Source organism: Chiroxiphia lanceolata, chromosome 1 (assembly GCF_009829145.1).
Source record: "Chiroxiphia lanceolata isolate bChiLan1 chromosome 1, bChiLan1.pri, whole genome shotgun sequence".
In the NCBI taxonomy this organism is placed as follows: Eukaryota; Metazoa; Chordata; class Aves; order Passeriformes; family Pipridae; genus Chiroxiphia; species Chiroxiphia lanceolata.
Genome location: NC_045637.1, coordinates 54,762,316 through 54,788,398, shown reverse-complemented (window position 1 = coordinate 54,788,398; position 26,083 = coordinate 54,762,316). Strand labels below are relative to the sequence as shown.

The window sequence follows — 26,083 nt, the reverse complement described above, 5'->3', positions numbered from 1 at the left end:
CAGAGTCCGGTAAAACTTTGGAGAGAAAATGGTGTTTATTGGTACCTTTCCAAAAGTTTTGAAAATATTTCCAATGTTCTTTGTCTTGCTGGTGATTATTGTGGAATTTCCTTATTTTTTGCCTGACCCAGTCTGCATTTTAGAATACAGGCATTTGAAGCTGCCTTCCACCATGCTTCATTGTGTGTTCTCCCTGGTTTTGTCAGTGTCAATCGTCAGCCCTTCTGCAAGTTGAGTGCTGCTTTCTGCTGTAATAGCTCAGGTTCAGAGTTCGCCTTGAGCAAAGACTTACTGTGAAGGCTCCACAAACCTATGCCTCTGTTGGAAAATAAGGGTAGAAGGAAGAAACTGTGCTCATGTTAAAATTTTGTAGGCATTTATGTGTGAAGCTATTGCATGTATATGGTTTGAAGCAAAGTGTCCCAGCATATTGTAGAAGTGATAGTCAGGTGTTTGAGAGCCTTTTGTTAAATTTGTAAACTAACCTTCTATTGGATAGCGTTGCTAAGTTTTGTGGCAATATTATGTGGAGATTCTCAAGTTAGCTGTCAATATCTAACAAAGACTCCATCTTGTGTTGAATATGTTTTTATATTCTTTATTGCTGCTTTTAGCTTTTTTTTTTTGGTTTTTTGGTCACAACTATAAGTATTGGTCTTTAGAGAAAGAAAACTTTTTTGTTTTCTGTAATTTCAGGTGTGGCAACCCAGATACCCTGAGAAAGTTACAGTGTGACACATAATTAATGGAAAGCTTATCCCAGTAGTTCCTAAAAATTTTACTAGAATGATTTGAATAATTTTTTTGAAAAATTATTGGCTTTTTTTTTTGGTAGCTAGTCTTAGGAAATAAATCTTGGAAGATTGTGTTGTGGTTACCATAGAACAAGCTGGTTTTCAATTACTGTGCAGAAATGTGTTCGTTGTGTATAACACATAAAATTTTATATTAGTGCCTGAACCTTGAAGTCCAGGGTTTTTTAATTTAAAAGACTTGCTGACTTCCTGGTAACACTTCAAATTGAAGTTAGCTGTTCTTTAAATGTGAATTCTTATCCGTCAACAGTTGTGAATCTTTAGCAAGCCAAAACTCTTCTCGTTACAGTCCGAAGTCACTTCATGTAAGCGATAGCTATGGTGCATGGCTCAGTGACTGGGAGTTCTTCAAGAAAGGGTGCTACAGATACCCACACAAAGGCAGTGTTTCAGCTGTACAGCTTGACTGCCAAGCACCACTTGAAAGAGCCGTTCTGTTTAAGTGAGAAATGTGGGAGGTTTGAAATATTCAAATGGGATTTGAGACTGCAAGTTCAGAGACGACCAGCTGGTTCCGGGGTACTGCAATGGGACTCTTGTAGAAAGATGAAGAGACTAGGTATTTTTAAAATGAGCTGAAGGGATGGAAAATCATGGGATGGACAAAGCCTTCATGCAAGAAAGAAAACAAAATTCTGTGGGTTAGAGCTGAGTGACATGTGCAACAGCACTGTTTAATCTCTCTTTTAGAAATACTTATTTCAGATTAGTGTATAAGCAGGGTGACACTTGGCCATGTGCTTGAAGCAGTACTTTTTTTTTTTTTTTTTTTTTTTTTTTTTTTAGGAAGAGGATGCTAGTGCTTGTTAGAGGATGAGAGTGGGGGGAAAACACCGCTACGCAGACAAACCCCACATACCAAATGACAAAAAAGGCATTTTTGCCTTCTTGAGGTGTAAGGGAGGTTTTCATCTGTAATGCTGTCTAACAGTCTTGCGGGAAGGGAGTATCATTTGCCACTTAAAGACCGTCTAGATTCACAAGGAACAACCTTGACCTTTGCTTTACCTAATATGTGCATTTAGCTCACCTCTCCAGTTTTCTTTTTCATTTTGTTTCTAAAGTGATGAATTATTTTTCTTAGAAATAGAGGAAATTGCTTGAGTGTTATTTCCAGATTTCTTATTAAAAATTTGTCTCCTTCATGTTTTTTAAACAAACAGGTCATTTCTGTTGATTTGTGAGTTAACTCGCCACTTAAAAAATTAGGTACAGAGGAACAGTTGGAAGATCTCAGTTGAAAATGCAAACTCTTGTTTTAATGCCTTGCTTCAGACAAAGGAAATTCCCAGTGTATTTACACAATTTAGGCCTTGGTAGTCTTTTTTCCACATGAAATCTTCCTGTGAACTCACTTTACCAATACCATAGATCACACTCTGTTGTCTTTGTTGAACTCTTAGCCAAAAGACAAAATATTTCTGGAAGATAACTGTGCATTTGAGAGTCACTGGAGTTGTGTTAATATTCACTGTTTTCTGTGAAAATACTGGCAGTCTTGCAGAATTAGGCTTTGAAGGCAAAAGACAAAACGGGAGAGTATTTTTGTTGCTGGGGTAACCACGAACTGGATTACTTCAGTTTCACAAAGGAGTTTCGTAAGCTGTCTCTGGTAAGAAGTTGAAATGGACTGAGCAGATGAAGAACAGTAGAGTTTATTTTAATTTTAAGGCTGTGTTTTATTGTTGCTGAAGAAGGAAAAATAACTTTTCTAGAATACATTGGTATTTTAAATCTTCCCGTGTTCAGACTCTGTCAAGGTTTAGGTAGGTTTCAGTCTATGTGGAAAATTTGATGTAATGGAGAGAAGGTAAAAATAACTGAACATTTCCAAAATTCCTGAGCTAAAATCAGTGATCAGTTTGTCTCAGAATCACCATGGCAAGGAGTAGCATTTAACAGCAAGTCTGAAGTGAGTTCCATAAAAATATAATCCAGATTTTATATACATATTCTTGCTGTCATTTCAGTACTTGCAGTTAGTTGTTCGTGTTAGGAGAGGAACTGTGTGGTTCTAAAGCAACTGTATGATCTTGGAATCCTCCTTTTTTACTTAAGACTGAATATGTCCTGCGGAAGTCTTGCTAGACGTCCTGCTGTATGGGTTGTTACAGGCCTTTTCCATAACACTTCCTGCTCCTCACAGTAATGTGGTTCATAGAAAGGAGATGTGATACCTCTTGGCATTAAAACTTGCTCTGAGCAAGAGTGGAGAGTGTATACAACGCTGATGTGGACTTTTTTCAGTAGTATTAATTCTAGTTGTCTAATAACTGCTGTCAGCCTTTAAACTGCACTAATGGTAGAAAAGGAAGGATATTTGGAAGTAAGTAGTAAAGCAAGCCAAATATATTGGGAGTTTGAGAAGAAGAAAAAAATGGGTATGGTAATAATTGGAAAGGAGGAAACGGCCAACTCGGATAAAAAACTGCTTCAGCTTGCACTGTTGGTTGTCATCCAGCTTCAAGCAAGTTACGGGATGGTTTGTCTAAATGGGAGTTTTAAAATAGAAAATAACTATTGATTTAGATTGGGGAAATGTGTGCGAACTGAACAAAAGAGGAACACTTCCTAGTTGTATTGTTTTATTTGTTTTCACTTCTAGAGTGGTGAGTCCAGGATGATCTCTCATTTTCATTATACCACATGGCCAGACTTCGGAGTTCCTGAATCCCCAGCTTCATTCCTGAACTTCCTGTTTAAAGTCAGAGAGTCTGGTTCACTGAGTCCTGAACACGGGCCTGCAGTAGTTCACTGCAGTGCAGGGATAGGACGTTCTGGCACGTTTTCATTAGTAGACACTTGTCTGGTTCTGGTAAGTGTTCGCTTATTTGCTCTGTCACCTCTTCCCTTCTCCTGACACCCTGCCTCCCTTCCCAATGTGGGCTTTTTGGTCAGAAGGCTTTAAAAACATTGAAGTTAATGACATGCCAGTGGAAACTTTAATTAAGACATCGTGCTTTCTTTTTCTTCACATATTTTGACGGTTTAAAAACACGGCTCTTGAAATGCATTTACAAATCCATCTTCAAGTACATTATGTATTTTCAAAGCTTCCTGGAAAGTAAATAATAAGCATTCTTTCCCTTTTATATAAGATGTGCTTAGAAAAGGTTGAGGACTGGTTGGTTTTTTTAATATAAGTTTAAAGTTAAGCTTGTGAATATATATGGAGATAATTAAATCTATAAGTCTTTTTCTCCAAACATAGAATATCTCACAGGTCTGACAGGCCCCTTTTCTTAAGAGTGCAGAAAATTGTTATCTGAACTAGCATGAGAATTTGGGCACGTCCTTGGATCTCCTGCAGTATGTAATGAAGAGTGGTGCAGAATTTCCCTTGCTGTGCAGCCCCCTGGGAGATGGGGCTTGGCAGCCAGTTGCAGTGTCACATGGATGTATAGATTTCTGTGTTTACTCAGTGAGCTACATCATCAAAATTGCTCATGACATGAGTGGACTTTAAATGTTAAATAATATTTAAAATCGCTTTAGAATTTTGTTGGATTTTGAAGTCCAGGCACAGACTTTTTATTTGTCTGTGCTTGGCAATAGTGAAAAGGACAGCACGGGGTTAGGTGAAATAGGATTTCATTTAAGTGACAAGAGAATTGTCTTTTGGTTTGGTTAGATCCTTTCAACTTATTTTTTGTTTTTTTCTTCAGTTTTTCTTTTTTGATGCATTTTTGAAAATGGGTATATTTTGATGCAAATATATTTTAGTATTAGATGATTTATAGTGAACATTATAAGAAGTGCAGATATATGTTTAAAAACGCTCCATGAATGTAATGTAGGGACAAGTGTGTGCATTGCTTGGATTAGGGATTCTGCGTTAAATAGGGAAACTTCTGCCACATTCAGTCTGTCTAAATTGCTGTTCCATTCAGGAGCAGCAGGAAATACTACTTTACAGTTCTGATTCTTATAGTCTTATTTCAGAGTTTCAATACATGCCTGAATAAAATCAAGCATACCTAAATTTTTTAAGTTTAAAACTTAAACTTAAAATTCAATATTAGAGTACTAATTTATTTGGTTAATACAGGATCATCAATTTGTTCATAATAAGTTTTCATTAGATGGTTTGCATTTTATCTGTAAAAACAAAATAGAAATCATTTGAGTGGTTAATTTTCTATATAACCAATATAAGCATAATATGAAGAAATTGATTTTTAGATTGAATTTTATGACTTTCACTTGCAATTGTTTTTATATACCATTGATACTTTTCAATGTAACTTTCTTTACAGATGGAAAAAAAGGACCCATTTTCTGTAGATATTAAGAAGGTGTTACTGGATATGAGAAAATATCGAATGGGACTTATTCAGACTCCTGATCAACTAAGATTTTCATATATGGCTGTAATAGAAGGAGCAAAATTTATAATGGGGGATTCAACTATACAGGTAAACGTATAGGTCTATGTATTTAAACAGCAGACTGCAACAGTAGTAAAAAATGAGCTCCAAATTATTTTAAAATATGTAACTTTGTGGAATTTAAATAATTAATCTTTTACAATAGATGCCTAGGAGGCGTCAGAGGACATCTGTTCAGTGCCTTCTATGAACTAAACTTCTAATCCTATGTATATGTCCCCTTTTCAGTAAAATACAAAAATAATTGGTCTGTACAAATGTTTAGAAAAAGAAGGTTCAATCTGTGTCTTCAATACTAAGAAGCAAAAGTAATGACCAGTACTACTTTGAAGATAGCAAGGATCTTTTTTAGAATTTCTTGATCCTTGCTATGTATTTTCCCAACAGAAGAGTTGCCTGATGCCACAGATAACGTTTATTACTAAAGTTGCCGTGTTTTTTCATGTCCCTTAAAATCTGTGTTATATTTAGTAGAATCTAGCCAAATATAATGAATTTTGGGGCAAAAAAAAAAAATTACCTATCTCACTGTTTCATCAGAGTGCCTTGCAGGCATAACAGTAGCTACAGCGATGTTAAGTGACTGGAGCTGGGAGCAAGGCAGGACTGGGAGGAGAGGCTTCGAAGCAGACTTAATTCTGCTTTCATATGCTTTTTTATTTTGTTGATTTCTTAAAATCATGAATAGAGCAGATAAGCTAAACCACGTTTTCTCTCCTCTGTGGTTCTGGTAGTTGTCTAATTCTTCTCTTTAACAAATGTTTCTTGACTTGCTAGAAATAATTTTGCACAACTGCTAATCAACACCTGGGACAGTGTTCTGCTAGTCTTGACACCTGTGCCATATGCCCAGAAGACTTCATGATTCATCCTAGTACTAACAGCAGTTTAGTGTCTTTATTTTCTGGAAGCAGTTTCTGGTGGTATGAGGTATTGTCTCCAGAAGTATTTTTCTGCTTTGTTTTTTACAAAGCCATGGTCCACACTGTGAGCAGGTCGGGTTCCCACACTTAGCCATCTAGATCACAGGATTTCTCATTTCTGGATACAAGGGAGCAGTCAGGTTCAAGTGTGTTATTTCTTCATAGTAAGAGAATGCCTAAGAAGGCACACTTCTCATTTGTTCTCTTTTTCTTGTTATGACCGTTCAGATGATCTTTCTTAAACCAGTGTTTCCTGCATTGCAGGCGTTTGTCCTGGTGTTTTTCTCTTTAGGCCTCAGGGTCACATGCAGAAAATCAATTGGCAGTACTTAAAAGGAGTGTTTCTCCTTTCAAGGTCAGATAGGCTGCTTTTTTGACCCTGAATGGAACAGTTGTACTCTCTAGAGCGTGAGAGGTATTCACTTCTGTCTGCTAATAACGGGGAGGGCATGAAGTTATTGACTGCTTCTCTATTATAACATTAGCCAAATGTTCATCTCTGACATAGCCATGGGTTTTGGAAGTCAGTATGCAAAGACAACCTTAACTTGCTGCCAGCTAGTGGCTGCAACTGCAACGTGCATGCAGTTTGTCTGCTTAAGGTTGTACATTATTTAATTGGTCCTACCATTCACACAGTCTTGTCGTACGTATTTAAACTTGGAATTACCAGCCATTTCAGCAATTGTTATTACATGTTTAGAATAGAATTCTTGGTGAGAAATTCCTTCTGTATGACAAGAGCAGTAAAGTTGTCTCTGGTTTCAGTTTTTGCTGTGTGGCTTTATCACTACAGGTGTAATCAGTATTTGTCTTAGGCAGCAAGTCTGTTGTGGACACAAATATGTCTTCCAAAAAGGCCTTTTTCTGTGACAGTAAGGAGGAGCTGCTAAGTGGATTTCCATTTGTCAGTGGCTGCTTCTTTTTGTTTGTATGTTTGTTTAAGACAAAACAAAGAAAACCTCTGAGAATTAAGTATTTTTTGGGTCAAGACTAGTCCCTTTGTGAATTTCAGATCTGTACTGGAAGCTTCTTTGCAATGGAGAAATCAGTTCATTGTTAAAACTCATTCTGCCAGCAGTCCATTTATAAGTGGCTGGCTTTTCTATATCACTGTCTGAGTTTGATATTTAGTTTAAACCATCAGTCTTGAATTCATGCTGCAGACAGGAATCTATCACTTAGATTTGAGAAGAGTCAATTTTCAGTTCATCCTCCCTATCGTAGACTTTTAAAAGTAACTGATTTTTTTTTCTACAAGGTATTCTGTGTCTTTATAGGCACTGAATGATTTGTGTGAGAAAAGTCCTTCAGACTATTCATCATTAGAACAGTTACTCATTAGGGCAGAGATCTAGCAAACCAGGTTTACTTCCAATTTTTTTTTTCCATCTTTGTTTAAATTACTTCTCAAAACAAGGTGAATAACTGTTTTATGATGCAGTAGATCTTTGGGCTAATGTGAAATAGTAGTCTGCAACTGGCATAAATAAATCTAGTGAAATTTTCCCAGTTCTCTGTTTTTAGACAGTTCTTGCATGCAACTGGCATAAATAAATCTAGTGAAATTTTCCCAGTTCTCTCTTTTTAGACAGTTCTTGCATGCAAGTCCTGTTTTATTTTGAAACCATGAAAGGTAAGAGCACAGTGTAGGCCTCTAGTGAGTAGAAGGAGATGGAAAGTGCTGGACAGTGCTGGGTGACAAAAGACAGGTTGCTTCCTAGTTGTGGAGCTACTGTGGACAATACAAACCCTAAAGTTAGTAGCATCATCCTGGAGAAACAGAAAAAAGGATCATTGATCATTGTTGGAGAAGATGCATCTTCCCCTAACCTTATTTCTTCATCTAGCTGGTTATTTTCTTGATCTGGTAGTTCCTTTTAATCTACTTTTGTGACTGTTCTTTTGAAGACAACTTGAGCAAGGGTTGTCTTTAGTGTTAGGGGAATGTTTGAAATATGTTCTCCTTGTTTGCAGAAACGGTGGAAGGAGCTCTCTAAGGAGGACCAAGCACCACATTCCGAGCAGTCTCCTCCGCACCCAGCTAAAATAACCACAGAGAAGTACAATGGGAACAGCATAGGCCTGGAGAACAAAGATCAGATGGAGAAAGTAAACACTGACCTGTCCACTAAAGTTCAAGATATCACAGATGGGAACACTGAAAGGTAGGCAAGATAAAGAAAACATTTAGAAGGCAGATACACTCTCTCAAAAGGCTTATTTCTTATTATAAGAAAATTTCAAGATCTTTCTTCAGTAGAGAGGAAGGAATGGTGGTATTTGACTATCTTATTTAATTATTTTAAAAATACAACCTCATTTGTTCCTTGTGATAGAGTTTTACTGTTGAAAGGTCAAGAGAAGAAAATGTCTCTGACTGAAGCACTTAAACCTCATGCTTGAAAGCATTTTCCTGCAGACTGTCAGTGAACTCCATTGTGCAGCATGAATTAGGTCCTAAAATTGCCAAAAATAATTTGATACTGATTTTTAAATACAATGCTAACTTCTGATTTAAAAAATCCATGTTACCTCAGAAACACAAAGGCTCGATCACCTACCACTTTCTGTGTAGTGGTTGAAATTGTATCATTGGAGCGGTATGTTACCCTCTGTTCATGTTAAATCTACCACTGTGAGTAGCTTTCTGTGGTTTAGCTGTCATGTAAATTTGTCTTTCTCCTTCGAGTGTCTCTGCCTCACAAGTACAAATATCTCAGCTGGGAGGCACTGTGTCACTTGGGCCGGCCCCCATGGGGGTCACCAAATGGTGATCCATAACCAGAGATCCAGAAACCAGTCAGGGTTGTGCTGACCTGAGCCGTGCGGTGCACGGGAGGAGGCAGTGTCTGTCCCAAAGGGCTGCAGCCTGAGACAAAACACAGCAGTTCAGTGTGGATAGGCTGGAATTCTGAAATAACTTCTGGTTCGCTAAATGCCCTGATGGGTTTGTCTTTCCATGTCTTCATGAGTGTTTTTGAGAGGGAGTGACAGCAGCTCTGTAGATGTTTGAAGGAACCTCTCACAAGTGGGTTGGGGTGTGGGTGTGAGCGTGGTGGTTGTGTGCTAAGGAGTTGGACAATCAAAATGGGTTTTTGTGCCGTAGTCATGGCTGTCTTAGAGATCGTGAGGGTACTTTTGGAGACAAGACTTAAAAGGTGGCCCTGACAGTGTAACAACACACAGAACTGGGTTTTCAGTCTGTGTCCTTTATCAAGATCTGATTCACAACTGGAGATGGGTTATTATTAAACCTGCATGCAGGCGTGAGTTGGTTTGGATCAGTGTATCATTGAGGCTGGTATGAACTCTGCAGTGGAGGGACCCATGTACACACTATGAATGTTTGCACGTAGTATCTGACGTTGCATACAAAACCAGCCTCCATTAAAACATCTCTGCCACCAAATGGGGCACAGACAGGGGTGAAAGACTAAGCTCAGATAATTTAGCTGACTCCATCTGTTCTTTGTTGAACAACGTAGGTCAAGTGCCGTGTACATCTTTACATCTGTCATTTACTTCATGGGGCTTCACTGATCTGAAACTCTCCACATCAAGGTGGTTAAAACATCATAAAAGATTGCTTGGCTTGAATTATATATACTGCTGCTTTATGCTAATAGTGGATTAACAATAGGGAGTGTGTTGGAAAGAGGTTTGCTTTAATATTGTAATAGCCTCCTTTCCTGTTCTACAGTGTAAGATTTATCTTTTTTTTTCTCTTTCAGTTCTGTCCGAAAACGACTGCGGGAGGATAGAAAAGCAAACACAGCACAGAAGCTGCAGCAGATGAAGCAGAAGCTAAATGAGACTGAAAGAAAAAGAAAAAGGTGGTTATATTGGAAACCTATTCTCACTAAGATTGGGTTTGGTACACTGATTTTAGTTGGTGCTTATTCTTTCTGGAAAATGTATTTTCAAGAACATTCCTTGTAAGTAAACAGTAAGTGTGACTGCTCCAACAGCTAATTTTGCTGCAAGTTAATGACTAGGGGTGTGACTTTAAGCAGTAAACTCCTTACTCCTGGAATGGGTACAGACTGTTACATACAGTAGAGAAGTGATGTAAACTTGATTCCATGTCGACATCTCAGGACTTTCCACTGCAGGTACTTACAAAAATGAACTGCTGCCCCCCAACAGAGTTGATGGTTTTTGTTTATATGAGCAGGTGCAAACTTGCTGCAACTGTTTATACACTTTTTAAAATGGTGTTCTACCAGATCTTAAACAAAGCTGAACCATGGAGGTTTAGCTACTGAAGGCTGTCTGGATTTAAATTTACATGCCTGACGTAAGCAATAAACAATGTTGTATCATTTACATTATTAATGCAAAGAAGTTATCGTTAAATATGTGTAATGTACTAGTGACATGAACTTAAACATTTTATATTCTTACAACCTAGGATAAATATATTTTATAATTGCATATTTAATCTTTTTGTAGTTCACTGTACTTTTAAAAGCTCAGTTTGTACAAATTTCCGACCAAAAGAATTTCATTTTGAAACTAAATGTAATTATAATTTGTGCATGAAAAGAACAGTGCAACCATTCCCCATATTTTGTCTCTCCAGTTTGAAATGAGCAGCTAGGGGTCTGATGAAGCACTTGCCAATTTCGACTCTGTTAATTTGCATTCCTTATTTATTTTTTGTAGTTTTCATTATTTAAGTAAGGCATAGAAATTCAATTTTTTTTAAGACTTTTGAGAACTTAGTCCCCACTGAGAATCATACTGTTGATTAATGTATTCAGACTTCAGCTAGTGTTTGAAGACCAACATTTCAAGTTCTGACATTCCATTAAATGTGAGACATAATGTTTTGTGTGTCTATAGATTTTAATTGCTAGAAAGAATAAAATTCATTCATCAGCGATAAGTGTAGAAAGCACATTCAAAGGAAACTATAGTTGGACTTCCAAGGGTGGCTTTAATAGGAAAGAAATGTTGGTAGTGTTCTGCTATACCCAGTTTGTTTGCCTGTATGAGCCACTTTGGTGGCTTCACAAAGTCTAGAACTGCTTTTCAGTTTCTCCAGCACTGTATTAGAGACACTTGATGACTAATATTTTGGAAATACCTGTGCTACAGCCCCTTTAAAATTACTGAGCACTCCCTTTCCATTCCTTGGACAATAACACTTTCTAAATAGTAATTCAACACAAATCAATTTCTGCGCTTTAAATTACCTTGCAGTACAGATGGTATGTGGCTGTATGTAGCTTGTTGTTCCAGTTGAGACCTAATAATTTGTAGGATTGGATTGTACTTTGAAATATGGATTTTATTTATTCAAGCATTGCCTTGTTGGGTGACTTCAGAGAAGTCATGTTTTCTCCTTCTGTTTTCTTAAGCTTGGTTATTTTCTGTTGGGTGTGGGGTTTTGGGAATTTTCTTTCCCCCCCTCCCATTTTGTAAAGTGCTTCCTGGATTTATTGCTGAAAAATACTAAAAGAGCTGGATGGTTACTTTGTTCCTTATTCAAAGGAATTAACTGGAAAGTTTTTCAGAACATCCAAGCTTGGTAATAACGTAAGAGGCATGGAGCCCAGTTACTTTGACATTTACTACACAAAGCTAAGTACAGTTTACCCTTTGAAATTCTCATTTCGCAATAGCTAATACTGTTTTGGACCACGCTGTTTATATAGTGTTTATATAGTAAACAAATGCTAAAGGGTCCAGATCAGGAAAACAAGTGCAGTTTCATACAGTTCTCAATTCGGGAACTTGTGCGTCAGTAGAACAAGACAATTTGTTCTGTGGCATTGCTGACCAAATGTGCAGCCCTAGCAGCAAAATGACTTGCTGACTGCTTTGACACAGTGTAGGCAGGCAGCTCATATATTTCAAGGTGTTTCACCATTTTTACAACCACAGTAACTTTTAGCCAACAAGACTGTCAGAAGATTTTTTTTCTTTCTTTAAATTGAGAAGACAGGTGTTTCAGTATCAGCTGTAACTGTTAGTAGGTGTAAATGTATGTGCCTTATAAATATATTTTGGTTATGGAAAAATACATGGAATGTAATTAAATGCTTTTGTAACAGAAATATTCCAGATTTTATTCTAAGTACTTAAAAGCAGCTAAGGAAAAAGTGCAGGCGAAACCTTCACTGATATCACACTGTCATTTGTTTCCCTTCTCTTGGCATGAGAAAGGTTTCCTGGGCGACCAGTATTCTACAGGCACTGAGCTCTAACTGCAACTTGTCAAGTTGTCACTAGAGTTGTTTCCCGATTCCATCTTCCAAATTCTGGCTTTTCAGTTTTGTTGATCCTCAGCAAACATTCCTCATTTCAGGGTGGAACAGGGCAGGAGGTGGCCATCTTGCATCTCCTCACGCTCTCTTACCTTCTTGATGCAATAAAGCAGGACTTGCACATTCAGCAGTTGTTCTGTAAAAGTTTAGTTTGGTTCTGTGACTGCAAGTACCTTGGGAGTCTTCACTGTTAATAGTTTAAGGAAGATGAACCGATAAAAGTCCTGGATAAAACTATTTTGAACAGTGAATTGTTCATGGCAGTATGAGAATAGGAAGGACAAGCAAACAACAGGTTGCTTAGTACACTTCAGGAAATAATTTGGATAAAAGTCTTCCTCCTGGTCCATCACTAATCCTTAAACCCAAAATCTGGCGGAGGCTTGTTGCTGCTGCACACTAAGCCTTTGTGATACTTTGTAATTCTGTGGGATTTAAATTTGCAGCAGTTTTGCACAACTTGGAGGTTAAATAGGAACAACTATGGGCCAAAATGAAGAACTGCTGATCCCAGGCACCCCTATGATAGGAAATGCTTAAAGGGTGAAATTGAAGGACGTGCCTTCTGCCCCCTCTCCTGCCTTCCTCCACCCTGGTTTCTGGCAAGCTGCTGGCTGGTCCTGTGCTACTTCTAAAACGTTGTTGGGCTTGGTTCAAAGGGTTACTGTGTTTGGTTTTCCCCTCTATTCTGGAAGTGCATCAGTCAAAATTTTTGATGCACAGTGGGCATCTCTGAATTTGATCAAACAATGTTCGACTCTCAGATGAACACACATGTACAAATTATGCACATTTTCATTAAAAAAATCCCTAGCAAACATTTGGATCTCCATTGCAAGGAGTTTGCAAAGTTGGAATTAGTTCTTTAGGTTTCCTGTTTATGTTCTTGGTGCAGGGACAGTCCACTTAGAGTGACGGTACATCTGTATTTTCCTTGAAATGTATTAAGTAAAATAATTTAATTCAGTGTGAAATAGCAATTTAAAAAAACCTATGGATTTATTTTATGGAAGTGAGATGTTGCAAGTGAAACGTAGCTTATTCTGTTAAACCTCGAGTAAAATGGTTTACTGACATCGGTTTATATCTCCCTGAAAAGGGAAGAGGCATAAATGTGTATGCATGTATGTGTGACTGGATCGTGCAGGCAATTAAAAAGCCTGGCTAGCTTTATGTTTAATGAATGTAAACCAAATTATTTAGTTTGCTGTTTGGCATTATAGTAAAACCTGAGACACTTGAGGACTGCACGAGAAAGTATATTAATTGTGACAAAAGAGGAAGTCTTCTGCATGGCCGAATGGCTTAAGCCAGAGGATGGTATTTGCAAAGTTGACGTAACACACAGTAGTCTTCCTGGGCTTTTTTGTTTGCCCCTGAAGTTTTAAGTCAGTCTTTCATTTTTATGTACGAAAAATAAATGTGTTCAAAATTGCATCTCTGTCTGAGTCTTTATTTAAATTGGAAGGATAAATACTTGGAAGCCCTTTTTCAGTGTGTCATAACTGATCGAGGAAAGCTGCATTATGAATCAGTGTAGTGCTCGCAGAACTCAGACTTGTTTTACTTGTAGTAGCTTGGGGGTGTGGTGCCGTGAACACCAAGGTGTCTTTCTGTGTTCCTCGGAGTAGACACTTACCTTGCCTAAGAGCAGAACGTACAGTGCTGGGATGTCTTCCTCACTACAGGAAACCTTTGCCTGTAAACGGTTATTTCTGTGCCGCTGTGCCAGGGGTGGCCTACAAAGCCGTGAGAGGTGGTGTGTTTTGAGATGCAGCCTGCCATAGTCCCACTGAGGCCCAAGGAGACTTCTGCAGTGCTTGGGGTTAAATGTGTGAGGAAGGGGTTTGCTGGACTGAGACCTGTACTTGAAAATCCCCAGCAAGGATGTGCCTTATACTGTAATGTGGAAATACCTTCTGGAAAAGCAACAGCTTTCCAAGAGTACTTGCTCTGAGGCAGTAGTTGCTCCAGGGAATGCATGAGAAGCTGTTTGGTATTGACAGTGGGCTGCAAACCCGCTGTCGGTTCTTAGTTCTTTTTTTTTTGTTGTTGTTGTTTTTCCCCGTACTCTGTACTGAATCGGTGACTTTCTTTTGGTTGTATGTCGCAGGCCGAGACTGACTGACACCTAAGCCTTCAAGACTTGTGAATATTCTGCAGCTATAAACTGCAAATTATTGACATGCAAAGCAAGACATGAGCCCCCTCTTCGGGAACAAAAAGTGAGGTCTGTTAAGTACCAAGAAGACCTCAGTTATCTGTTTACAGCGTAAACTGCACCGAGGGGATGAAGACCACCAGCAGCGTGTGCTACTTTGCAAAACAAAATAATTTGCCATCTTGTGTTTTTTATAATGCCTGTATTAATGTAGAAAGATGTAAAAGAAATAAATTAGGAAATATTTTGTTTTGTACTGCCATTCTTATTGTATTTTTATACTTCTTGGCAGCATTAAATATTTTTTTAAATTGACAATATGCTGTTGTGTGCACGTTATGTTAGGGAGAAACCATTAAGAGCCTGTTTTGTGGAAAAAGAAGCCTTTTGCCTTAAGGTTTCCTGATACCTGTCTTAACTGGAAAATGGCAAAATTATTAGAAAGTGCTTAAAAATATTTCCATTAATGCTAAGTATTGTAGTTTGATTTAGGAGGAATCTTGCACATTTCTTTTGTAATACACCACTAAGATTATTATTTTATTAATCTGACCGGTTGGTTTGGTAATCCTTCTTATGTTTGCTATAAAATATGCACAAGATGTTCAGAGTAACTTTGTGAAGGGGAAGTGTTTTGTTGGTGATGCTTTAAAGGGAAGACGGATGTGAAATCTGACCTCTCATGACCCACGGTCCTGTGTAACAGGAGCTCAGGGCCAGGTGCAAAGTGCACAAAGTCAATGGTGTCTGTAATTAAACGGGTTTTGGATTGTGCCATCGCCATGTGTTGTATGTACAGTATTTTCCTTCACGTATCCCACCTTCTGTCAGCGTTCTCCCTGACAAAGTCACGATGGATTGGAAAGGGGTAAACCGGAGTGTTGCTTAAAGGAGTTCTTCCAACAGGGTCAGCAGTGTTTCCAGCCCTGTGCCTTCTGTAACAGAGCTGACCTCAGTTCTGCACTTGATGTTCTCTGACAGTTTCAGATAAACCTAAACTCACAAAAAACATATACAGTTACTGTGACTGTCTGAACTGGCATGTGGTGGGGTTTTATATGTGATTTGCACTGTGCATATTTTTGTAACAGGTTTTTGTAAAAATCATACAGTTACTGAAAGTAAATCATGGAAGAGGGGGGAAATCTAGGCCAACTGAAGCAAGTTTTGCTAAAATAAGCAGCAGCCTGAAATCTTAGCAGAACTTGGTTTCAAGACCCATGCATGAAAGCAATCATATTGAGTTGTGTTTAACTTGAAGGGGAAGCTGAATCAGGGGAGTAGTTAATGCAATTACTTGAGCTAAAGACAGGCTTGACACCATCCTCAAATAGTCTGAGTTGCCAGAGTCTGGCTTGTCCAAATATTTTTGTTTCTTTAGGTGATTAGCATTGTTCTGAGCGAGTGTTGGAGGAGAGAACATTGTGACTTGATTCAGCTTTCATTTTCAAGTTGGTGCAGCTGTGAGACCAGGAGTGTTTATAACAAGAGATGAAGCTCTGCCAAAACCACTGCAGTAAACCCTGTTATTGTTTAATACAGGAACAGAGCCCGTTTATATAGCTTGGAATGTCTTTGGATAAGGCTTGCAGCTGTTCATGCCTTTTACCTTGGGCTGTGGTTTAGGTTTTCATTATTTTTCCCCTCTTGGAGGTGTGAGTAAGCATGCAGTGCATGACTACTGGAAACACGCACATGCTTCATTATTTTACCTGCTGCTATTAGAGCTATCATATATGCAACTAGTTTATCTTGTGGGGCATAGAGGGCTGAATAATGCTTATCAAAATGCTGATTTGCCCTTAGTTTTTAAATGGTTTTCAGCTGCTGAGCTGATGGATCAAATTTGATGTCAGGCCAACTTGATGAATCAGCAAAGGGCATCAAGATATAGCTGATCCTAAACCAGGGCTTTGTCAGGTTTGATTGAGGGCTGCCTTGTGACAGAAGTCTTGGCTTACTGGCCCAGGAACTTCTGCCCCATGCATTTGTTTAGTTATTTTTACACGAGCTGCACTTCTTGACCACTGTTGGGACAATGTTTTTAAGCAGGTGAAGGAAGGGGAGAGGCTGCCTTTAGAGAAAAGGGACAAGTGAATGTCTAATTGCAGCCTTTAAAGAAATGGGGTTAGAAGAATCAGACTTGTAGATGGCATTTTTTTTCCAAATGAAAAAGCTGTGATTTACTGGCTGCCAGTTTTCATTCCGTGTTCAAGAGCAATGTTGCAGAGGTGTCTTTATTTTTGGTAGTCCTCTTTAACAGCAGGACAAAGCCATGGCCCTGTTCTGCAGGCAGGCTTCGGTGTGTGCAGAGTGTGGGCTGCTCGCCCTTCGCGGGGCTCTGGAGGCGGGAAGGGCTCTGGCCCGCCAAGGGTAGTCGCTGCCCGTCCTGCAGCGGCATCTGGTGGCCGCCTGTGTTCTTGTCTCTCCTCATAAACGTCGAACTGTCCTATACCTTTTCCACAGGGAACAGGAAAGCCTTGAGGATTTTCTCTTTCAGAGAGTACTCCCAGTACCGAGTACTCTCCTTTTCCTTTCTCGAGGTTTCACTCGGCTGTGCTTCTTGAGGAGGTACTGAACATCTGTGGCTCACTTAAGAAAAATACTGTGGAGCAAATAACACCCCATTCATCGCTTCTGTCTGGTCCTTCAGTCCAAGACTTGATCTGCCCCCTGCTCTATATACACCCTGTAGGCACTTTTTAAAGGCTACAAGGAATTCTTTAGCCTTTAACAATACTCAGCTCTGTCTTTTTTCTCCTCCACTCCAAGGAATCGCTCTTAGGGCACAGGTATAAAAGTATGAAAAGATTTATCACCCTTATCAAATCTTTCCAGTTGGTCATTCTAGTTAACTATTTTAATGTAAATCCAAAGTTCAGAACTAATAGGAATCGGTGTGCAGGACTGGAATGCAGTTAGCTATACACCCATTAGGCTGGAAATTAGGGATGAGAGGGGAAGAAGAGGGAGAAGAAAAATAGAGCCTGAGAGTCAGTCTTCACCTGTCCAGCATGGAGCCCACCTTGAACCTTGCCTCAGATCGGTGGCCGATGCTGGTGCTTGGCAAGAGCTCCTGCAGTGCAGGACACTGGTGACCTGGAGTTTCTGTGTGACGGACAATTACACATCCATTGCTTTCTGCACAGAAGCTGCTATCACAGCAGCTGGCCTGTGCCTCCCAGCACAAGTGTTGGGAATAAAGAGGGAAGTGACTGTGCTCCTTTATCCCTTCTGCCTCACGGCAATTTATGCACTTGGCTCAGTTTGAATGTGGTTAGTTTTTCCAACTAGTTTTAGACTTACCAGACTTGCCTTGTGCTACACATGGCCTTTTGTCTGCATTCCTGGACTGCTGCTGCATTTTGACTTGACAGCTTATTAGTCTGGATACCTGCGGGAACTCCTAAAAATATATTTTGGTTATATATTTTCAATACTTTTCACAATGCTTTTCAACACTAAATCATGGATGTGAGACTATCAGTTCAAGAGTTGCTTTTAAATAAGGTGATGTGACCAAGCACTTCCAAAAGATCAATATTGAACATATAACCTAATACAACAAAACACGTGAATTGCACATCACACAACTGCTGTCTCAGACTAAGCTTATAAAACACACAGATACCAGACTGTCTGCTCTCAGGGCACTGTTATCCAATTCCTTTATGTCTCAGAGCACTGTATTCATGTTCAAATCAGTCTAAGAAGGCTCATCGACCTAGAAAGCTGTAGTTTTAGCATCTCAGCACTCCCTGGAAGTGCAAGAGAAGCCTGGAAAAGGGAAGGCTCAGGCGTGACCTACTTGCGGCCTTCCAGTACTCAAAGAGAGCCTACAAGAAAGATGGAGAGGGATTTTTCACAAGGGCATGTAGTGACAGGACAAGAGGGAATGGCCTTAAACTGAGAGTAGGTTTAGATTAGATATTAGGATATTAGATATTACGAAGAAATTACCGTGAGGCACTGGAACAGGTTACCCAGAGAAGTTATGGATGTCCCATCTGTGGAAGGCCAGGTTGGATGGGGCTTTGAGCAACCTGGTCTAGTGACCAAGACAGGGGGTTTGGAACTAGATGATATTTAAGATTCCTTCCAACCCAAGCCATTCTCTGTTTCTAAGCAGACCACAAAAACCAGAACAGCCTGTTATACTGCTTGCAGTCTCCCCAGCTGAATCTACCGCTGCAGCACTAGGAAAAGAAGGCAAAACCAGATCACTTCTGACCTTCACTCACATCACCACGAAGTTTTGAAAAAAAGATCCCCAGTTGACATGGAAGAGAAGAGTTTTATCTTCATAAGAAAATCCATGCCTACACATCACTCTCAGATTCTCAGCTGATTTAAGGAGGAGCACCACAGGCTTGTCCATAGCAATAACACTTCACTAAAGAAAAAGGTTTCTTAAAAAATATTTTATTAGAAAAAACTTTCAACCAAAGTTAATCAATAAAACAACTGTACAAAACGTATTTCTTTGGTCAATTTGTGAAAGTTACCTTAATTTCTTCAGCTACCCACACACGCAAAAGGAATTTTTCTTAAATAAAGCATTTATGCAGACAACAAAGCAAGCTGCTGTTGCTTGGCAATTGCTATGTAATCACCACCTCAAGGGATGTCTGTGACCACGCACGTGACTCACAGGAGAGTTCAGCATCGATCAGAAGAGTGCAGGTGGAAGACCGTTGCCAAAAAGTAAGCGCCAAGAACTTGGTATCTTCCATTGAGAAGAAGAATCTGTGGAATTGTTGCTCTGCAACAAAACCAGAATAATTCTTTAAGTACTAATGATGTAATTCTATCTCTGGCACAGGTATTAAAATAACCAGCAGCAGTACAAGTGTCAGTGTCATGGTGGGTTGCTTTAGCGAAGGGCACTGGACGATAGAACTTGATCAAACCCCCACCCAATTTTTTTGGTTTTTCAAGTGGGGAGATTCCCAGTGAGATTGTAATCAAAATATATATTTAATTTGGTGTATCCTTGATGACCAAGAGCCAAAATGAACGCAGACCAAACATATTTAACTTTTCTAAAATTCATCTGAATAACATTTTTGAAGTTCTGTACTGAGGAAAAATGAAAATAATGGATATAAAATATGAAAGCAAGAACTCTAGATCAAACAGCACTTACTTCACTTTTAACCAGCTGGAGCCATTCATTAAGATAGTTAACAAGAACAAATGCATCAGGAATGTTGTCCCCTTCTGAGCAAAATTTCAGAAGAACTGCCATTTGAATTCCCTTTGAACAGCTGTAACAAAAATGAGCAGGCATTTATATTTCTTTTTTTAGATTCAGAACAATATTTATGTATTAAGAGGAACAACAACCTGCATGTGGCTTGTTAAAAAACAAATCCAAAAAGTAAAAATGTATGCATATATAGACAGATTTTCTTTCCTCCAGACTTCCTTGATTGCGTTTTCACATTTCATGCCCTTTTTCTTAGTCTTGAATTTGTTCTTTAACTTGCAAGGCAGGAATTCTACGTCTTGCAAGAGTACTCAGTGCCTCTTTTACATACTTAGTTTGCATCTTTGTGCTGGTGGGGCGTTTATACAGATAGAATCACTCCTTACCTTTCTGTGTATTTTAAACTAGCAGTTTTGCAGGCTGCATATCACTACATTACTCACAATACTCTCATTTTTTCATTAGCATATTAAGATTGTTATTTTTGATTTTTTTCCCCCTTAAGTCCTGGCAGGTCTTTTCTTTTACATTTCTATAGTGTTTCCATACTGAGGTCATTACATAGGTAAGCATGGTATTAGTAACTCTGCTGCTGTTGGATGCAACAGTGTGGACAGATGTCAAAAATAATAACTAAAAATAAAAGTCAATTTTCCACCTGACCCTTACAAAACAAGTATCTTTTGCAAAAAAACTACACAGTGCCATACTGAGTATTAATATCCAAAATATAAAAACTCAAGACATGCTTTCAGCACAATTTCTGATGCACAGACCTTTCAACAAAACCCTTTAATCTAATTGTTTGCTGGCCCTGAAATCTTAACTTATTCTTAGTGCTCAGAATTGTTTGTGATTTTGGTTTGGGTTTTTTTTTTTCAACTGCTGATGGAACCACTTGTCACAGGAAACCGTTTTAGTTAAAGTATGACAGGTTCAGGAATTCTGCTATTAACAAATTATGGTTTATAAAATCAGATACTAGATTAATTGTGAATTTAACTGTAAAGCTGATTCCCTTATATTTTTATCATATTCTAACTTAAATGATGCAGAATTCCCATTTTTTCTCCCCCTCCTAATTATGGGCTTCACCTGGAAAAAGTTCTATTTCTATAAAATCCTGTTCTATGAAAAGAGGAACTTTTCCTGTAACACACCAGTTTAAAAGATAATTTTACCCAAGTACTAAAAACAAGACTACTGATATCATTCTGTGCTTATCTTTAGACAACTCACCTCTCAGTAAACAACAGTTTTGTGATGCCACCTCCAGGAATATGCAGAACTTTGTCTGTATCACTTATTCCAGGGTAAGCCGCTACTTTTTCCATTTCTTTCCAGTTTAGCTCCTGCATAAGGCCTCCAACTGCTTTCTCAAGATCAGGTGTAAGTAGGTAGCGCAGTGGTGTCCTAGAAACAAATCAAGAACACATTAAGTCTTTCAAGGAAAGACATTACCGAAGTTATTACTTGTGGCAGACAGAAGGTGCAAGCATTGAGGACCTCACACTTGCAGAATTCCTCTGACATTCCCTCCCTCCTCAAATCAAAGTTAGAAGGTAAGTCTGTGGTCTCAAAACAGTACAAACTACTCACCTTTCTGCCACAAATAGAACTAAGGTGGTACCCACTTTTTAGGGGCTCAAATAACTGGCAAGTACCAAATACACAAGCACATACACAGGAGAACTGCTTATGGTTGTTAAAATTATTTACAAATAAAATGTGCTTTTTCTTCCTTCAGATAGGAGATGATTAATTTCAAGTCTGGGTAAACTTGGACTTCACCATGATACAGTATTTTTAATAAGCTCACACTAGTAAATCAGTGATAAGGGAGTTATCCTGTGGTGCTGAGGGAAGCGAGGGGGGTTAAATCACCACAATGTATGACTTAGACCTCATCAAATAACCATCAGTCCCTCTCATTTCATTCCATGTTAGCTGGCCATCCTGCAATTGTACGCAACTACCACTACTTCTGTGCACAACAGACCTAAACCTCCCTTAAGGCCCTACACATTTATACAGCCTGAGGACAACAACTGGTCTTTTGCAAAAATGCTGATTTTATTTGTTTTCTGTTAAGTCACCAGTTATGATGCCCTCAATAAGCGAGAAATACTTAGGTTTTAAATGGGTAATATCTAAAAAAATACAGTCTGTTGCTTCCCAACAAATAATAACTGATTACTTCTATTAAAAAAAATAAAATGACAACTTACTGTATTAAAGAAAACCTTCAAAACACAGAATGATGATGAAGAGGTAAGAAACTAACCAATACTATAATCAACTGTTAAAAATCTAATTTGTGACCTGTATGTCAGCAGTTGATGCCTGATGCTGCTTGCAACCACAAGAAGTTAGAACTGAGGCTCTGTTGCCTGACAGTGCAGGCCAAGTGCAATTTGCTTACAGCTTGTTATTTGATCAGTAATTTTAAAGTTCAGAGACCTCCATAAAATAATCCTGTATAACATCAAATTTTAATAGTATACTAAGCATTTCATGACCTCTGTACACAGCCAAGCAAAAGCACCCTGCCAAAAGTACTCAGAGGAGGGAAACACGTCAGTCCAAAAGAACAGAAACATCCATTAGGTCTTTTAAAGACACAGACATACCCCAGAAGCTGCTCATCGTCGCGCTGGTACGCGTGGCTGCTCGACAGAACGACGACTCTGGCACATCTGCTGCCTTTCACCCAAGAAAGCAGGGCTTCACAGAACGGCCTGTACTTGTTCTTCATGCAAAGACACAGGAAAAAAAAGTGGAAAATGTAATATAAGGTGTTACATATAACGTTTAACAGTGATGTAAATTCTTCTTCATATCCACTTAGTCTTCAGTCCCAGATATACTTTTAAAAAGCAGAGCACTGCCCTGGTTGTTCACTTCATCAAAACTACACGAAGAATGACAAAAATTATCATTTAGACCACGTTAACAACATCAGTGCCACCTGTTTTGTGCGCCATTAATACCAATGGAAAAAGCTATAGAGTAAGATGGGATGGCAGGATCACAGAGTATTTTAGCACAGTTTCAACGGCTAAAAAACTGCACCACAAAATATTTTTCTGGCATGGTATTCTGCTTATTTTAAATAGCAGCCCCTGTCCAGTTAATGAGTAATTCTAAATTCTTCATTTTTTACACAATGAATGCAGTTTAAATTAATATAGAACGCTATGAAATAAGTAATTGGCGTGACACAAAAAAATTAAGCTATTACAAAGAAGACACAAAACCAATAAATGTAACAAAAAACCCCACCCCAGACAAACCCCAGATAATTTTGTATTTTCAAGACTGTTAATAAGAAAATATTTATACTAAAATCTTCGACCACATACAGGCTGTTTTGGGGCTTGGAAAAACAAAACAAAAGCTCAGCTGTCACTGAATGCGGAGATCAGTAAAATCATATCAACTGCAGAAGGTGTTATATAGCATGAAGTAGAAAAATAATTTTGTTAGGTCACTTGAACTGCTTGCCAGCAGAACTCTTAAAACCAAATAGTGAAGTAAGAACAATCAATGAACATACTTACCTTTATGAAAGGTGATCTGATCTGCAGGACTACAAGTTTCTTTGAAGGTACGGAATACACTACAAGAAGAAATAATTAGGTCTTGTTAAGAAGAAACTGAGAAAGAGATCTGGGTTTAGAAATATCAAGATTTATCCAATTTACAAACCTCAGGATAGTAAACCTTTCAGCTATCAATTCACATGGGAAAGTGTGACAATATACACAATGTTAAAAATACGTATTTTTGTACAATGTCTTCACTGGCCTTTATTTAACTTGTACTAAATTTAAAGGATTAAATGAAGAAAAATATATGAAGATCTGCCACTGGTAATGACTCAATCGATTTTGCAGCTTTGCAAAGATTGACAGATTATCCTTAGATTTCTGTGATTTAAGAGGATAAAAAAATTAAATACAATGATCAATGTAGGGAAAGAAACTATGAATTTGTAGGGGGGAGAGGGAAAAACATTGCATAGGGAAAAAGGTAAATGTAAGTAGGAAGAAAGGAAGGAGAGCAGACAAATATCCTTCTACACCAGAAATTCAGTTTGCATCCAAACAGTTTATTTGAAGTATGTGCAGAGTTGATGTTACTTTGAATTAACACCACAAAAAGTTTTGGCTGCACTGCAATAATGTTGAAATTCAATATTTCTTACTAGTTCCACATGTCAAATTGGTTTTCCAAAATAACAACAGGTACAGTCTCCTCCGTAAAAAGTAAATACATTCTTACCTGTAGGTTACTGTGGTTGTTATTACTGACCTTAATTTAAGTACATCAGCAAAGTGTAACAATAACAAAAAAAAAAGAAAACGTGATGTTCTTGTAAGCACCTTGTAAATACCTTCAGCATTCAATACCCACCTTCAGCATTTATACTCAGCTCCGTTGAGTTTTCCTCTGCTGTTGCATATGGGTTATTTCCAACCATTGGCACCAGGCAATCAGTGTAGAAGTAACCAACTTTAGTCATGTCAAGTGTGGAAATCACCAGATCTACTGCCAGCTGACCAACATTTCCCACGGACACTGCTGGCTGAAGTAACAGAATTGTACCAAATTACAGTGTGTTTTACAGATGATACAAGGTGCTCTTCAAACAGTGAAAGTTAAAATTGCTTCAATTCTGGTCAAACGTGATTTCTAAAAGCAGCTGCTCATCCTCTGACAAAGGTGACTTACTTCTTAGCAGATTATCAATACAGAATTTGGTCCCTGTCCCACAAAAAAACCCCTGGCCACTTCTGTGAATAATCCCATCTCGCTGTAAACTTAAACACAGGCTTGAAAACTTACCCCCTCCCCTTTTTTTGGACAGAGAGTACATAAAAGCCACTGAAGAAACTGATGTGAGACTTGCAAACCTCATGTGACACCCAATGGTAATGCTGACGTTATATATTAAACCTCTAAATCTCAGATTGACCCATATACAAGAGTAGGTAATTTTTCATTTTTTAAGGATGAAAATGCTAAGGGTCCCCTTGGATTAATTTCACAGGCAGTGCCGTTATCACCTACTGGGGCAGATACTGATCGAATATACCGACCCAGTCCAATGGCACACAAAGAGAAATTCAGGAGTTTGTGTCCTCCCGAAGAAACTATTACAGGAAGACAACATTAAAACTTTCACTTTCTTTCCTCTAATTTATAAGCAAGTCTACGAATTGCTGCTGCCCGTTGCGGAGAGACACCGAATTTGATGCTGGCAGAAGGTGAAGGAGGACGCGACAGCACTTTGCGCGTCGCTGCAAAGTTTTGGCCGGTATCCAAAACCCTGTTACTCCCACACGAAGGAAACAGCAGTGATGCATTTCCTGCCGCTTGTCAGCTGACCGGGAATGACTTCCCGCGCAGCCTGCAGAGTCATCCCAGCCTGTGGGAAGCGTACCTTTAACTAACCCAGGAAAGGGAGAGGAGTGATGTAGGCAGGAGAAATGATGGGGTTTGTCCCATCGCAGCCTGTGCTGGAGCTCTCGCTTCACAGAGACATGGTCACTTCGGGTACCATTACCTGAGATCGACCTCATAACATCAGGGGATAAAAACACCTCCTATGACAATCCTAATCCCAGTTTTAAATATAGCAGAAATGAGGATTTTTTTACACTGGAAACATTTATATATCGTACCTAAATGAAAAAAACCCACAACCTTTTATTGCAGTGGCAACCCACGGGTGCTACAAATCTTGCAAAACCACATAGGGCATATTAATTTTTAGCGCAGTGGCATATAGCTATTGCTCTAAAATTGTATATAGCTATTGCAGCTCGGCGCGTAACATCTTGACAGGAGCTAACCCGGGGTTCTGCGGAGGGAGAAGCTGACCCAAACGGAAGGGACCGCGCCAATCTCTGCTGGAGACAGCCCTGGGAAGGCGCCCTCCAAACCCTCCTTTGTTCGGCACAACACTCCACAGATTACACACACCGCTTGCCCAGAGCCTTCTCCGCTTACCCCGCAGCCAAGTACCCAGGGATGACCCCGGGCAGGGCAGGGAAGAGACCCGAGCCCCTCCTGTCTCGTCTCACAGGAGTGGAGCCCTCAGCGCCAGGACCCGGGGCAGCCACCCCTCAAACCCATCGAGGGCGGGGGCGGAACAGAAACGCGACTCACCATGAGCAGAGTGAAGCCTTTAAAGTCGGAGGCGGCGGAACCCCCGCCGCGGTCGCAGGGAACAAACATGCCGGCCGGGGAGAGCGGAGGGAAGGAAGGAAGCGGGGCCCGGACGCCGTGCCCGCGTGTCCCCGCCAG

General features: G+C 39.2%; 2 protein-coding genes across 3 annotated transcripts in view; one reads left to right on the top strand and one right to left on the bottom strand.

Annotated features, from left to right (window-relative positions):
* The window catches only part of PTPN2 (protein tyrosine phosphatase non-receptor type 2), a 29,072-nt gene extending 14,195 nt beyond the window's left edge, over positions 1-14,877 (top strand). The window contains exons 6-10 of one of the 2 annotated variants that reach the window (XM_032688001.1): positions 3,421-3,630; positions 5,072-5,230; positions 8,104-8,294; positions 9,861-9,962; positions 14,515-14,877. In XM_032688001.1, the coding sequence (XP_032543892.1) occupies positions 3,421-3,630; positions 5,072-5,230; positions 8,104-8,294; positions 9,861-9,962; positions 14,515-14,536 (684 nt within the window). In that variant the 3' untranslated portion in view covers positions 14,537-14,877. Of the gene's footprint in view, positions 1-3,420; positions 3,631-5,071; positions 5,231-8,103; positions 8,295-9,860 lie in introns of both variants that reach the window. The other variant, XM_032687992.1, reaches the window with a different exon arrangement.
* A 4,087-nt stretch (positions 14,878-18,964) lies between these two features.
* On the bottom strand, positions 18,965-26,080 carry PSMG2 (proteasome assembly chaperone 2). Its single transcript, XM_032713411.1, has 7 exons — positions 25,946-26,080; positions 24,188-24,359; positions 23,332-23,390; positions 22,402-22,520; positions 21,011-21,184; positions 19,709-19,829; positions 18,965-19,324 (listed from the first exon to the last, which is right to left on the bottom strand). The coding sequence occupies exons 1-7, from the start codon at positions 26,012-26,014 to the stop codon at positions 19,232-19,234; spliced, it is 807 nt and encodes a 268-aa protein (XP_032569302.1). The 5' UTR covers positions 26,015-26,080; the 3' UTR covers positions 18,965-19,231.
* Between the last annotated feature and the right edge of the window lie 3 nt (positions 26,081-26,083).

Bases quoted from the DNA above. Each gene is read 5' to 3' on its own strand.
- PSMG2 (XM_032713411.1), bottom strand. From the start codon at position 26,014: ATGTTTGTTCCCTGCGACCGCGGCGGGGGTTCCGCCGCCTCCGACTTT. The intron at 23,391-24,187 runs GTGGGTATTGAA...TTCTTCTTGTAG, and splicing joins GCTGAGTATAAATGCTGAAG to TGTATTCCGTACCTTCAAAG. The intron at 22,521-23,331 runs GTAAGTATGTTC...CTTTGCATGAAG, and splicing joins TCAGATCACCTTTCATAAAG to AACAAGTACAGGCCGTTCTG.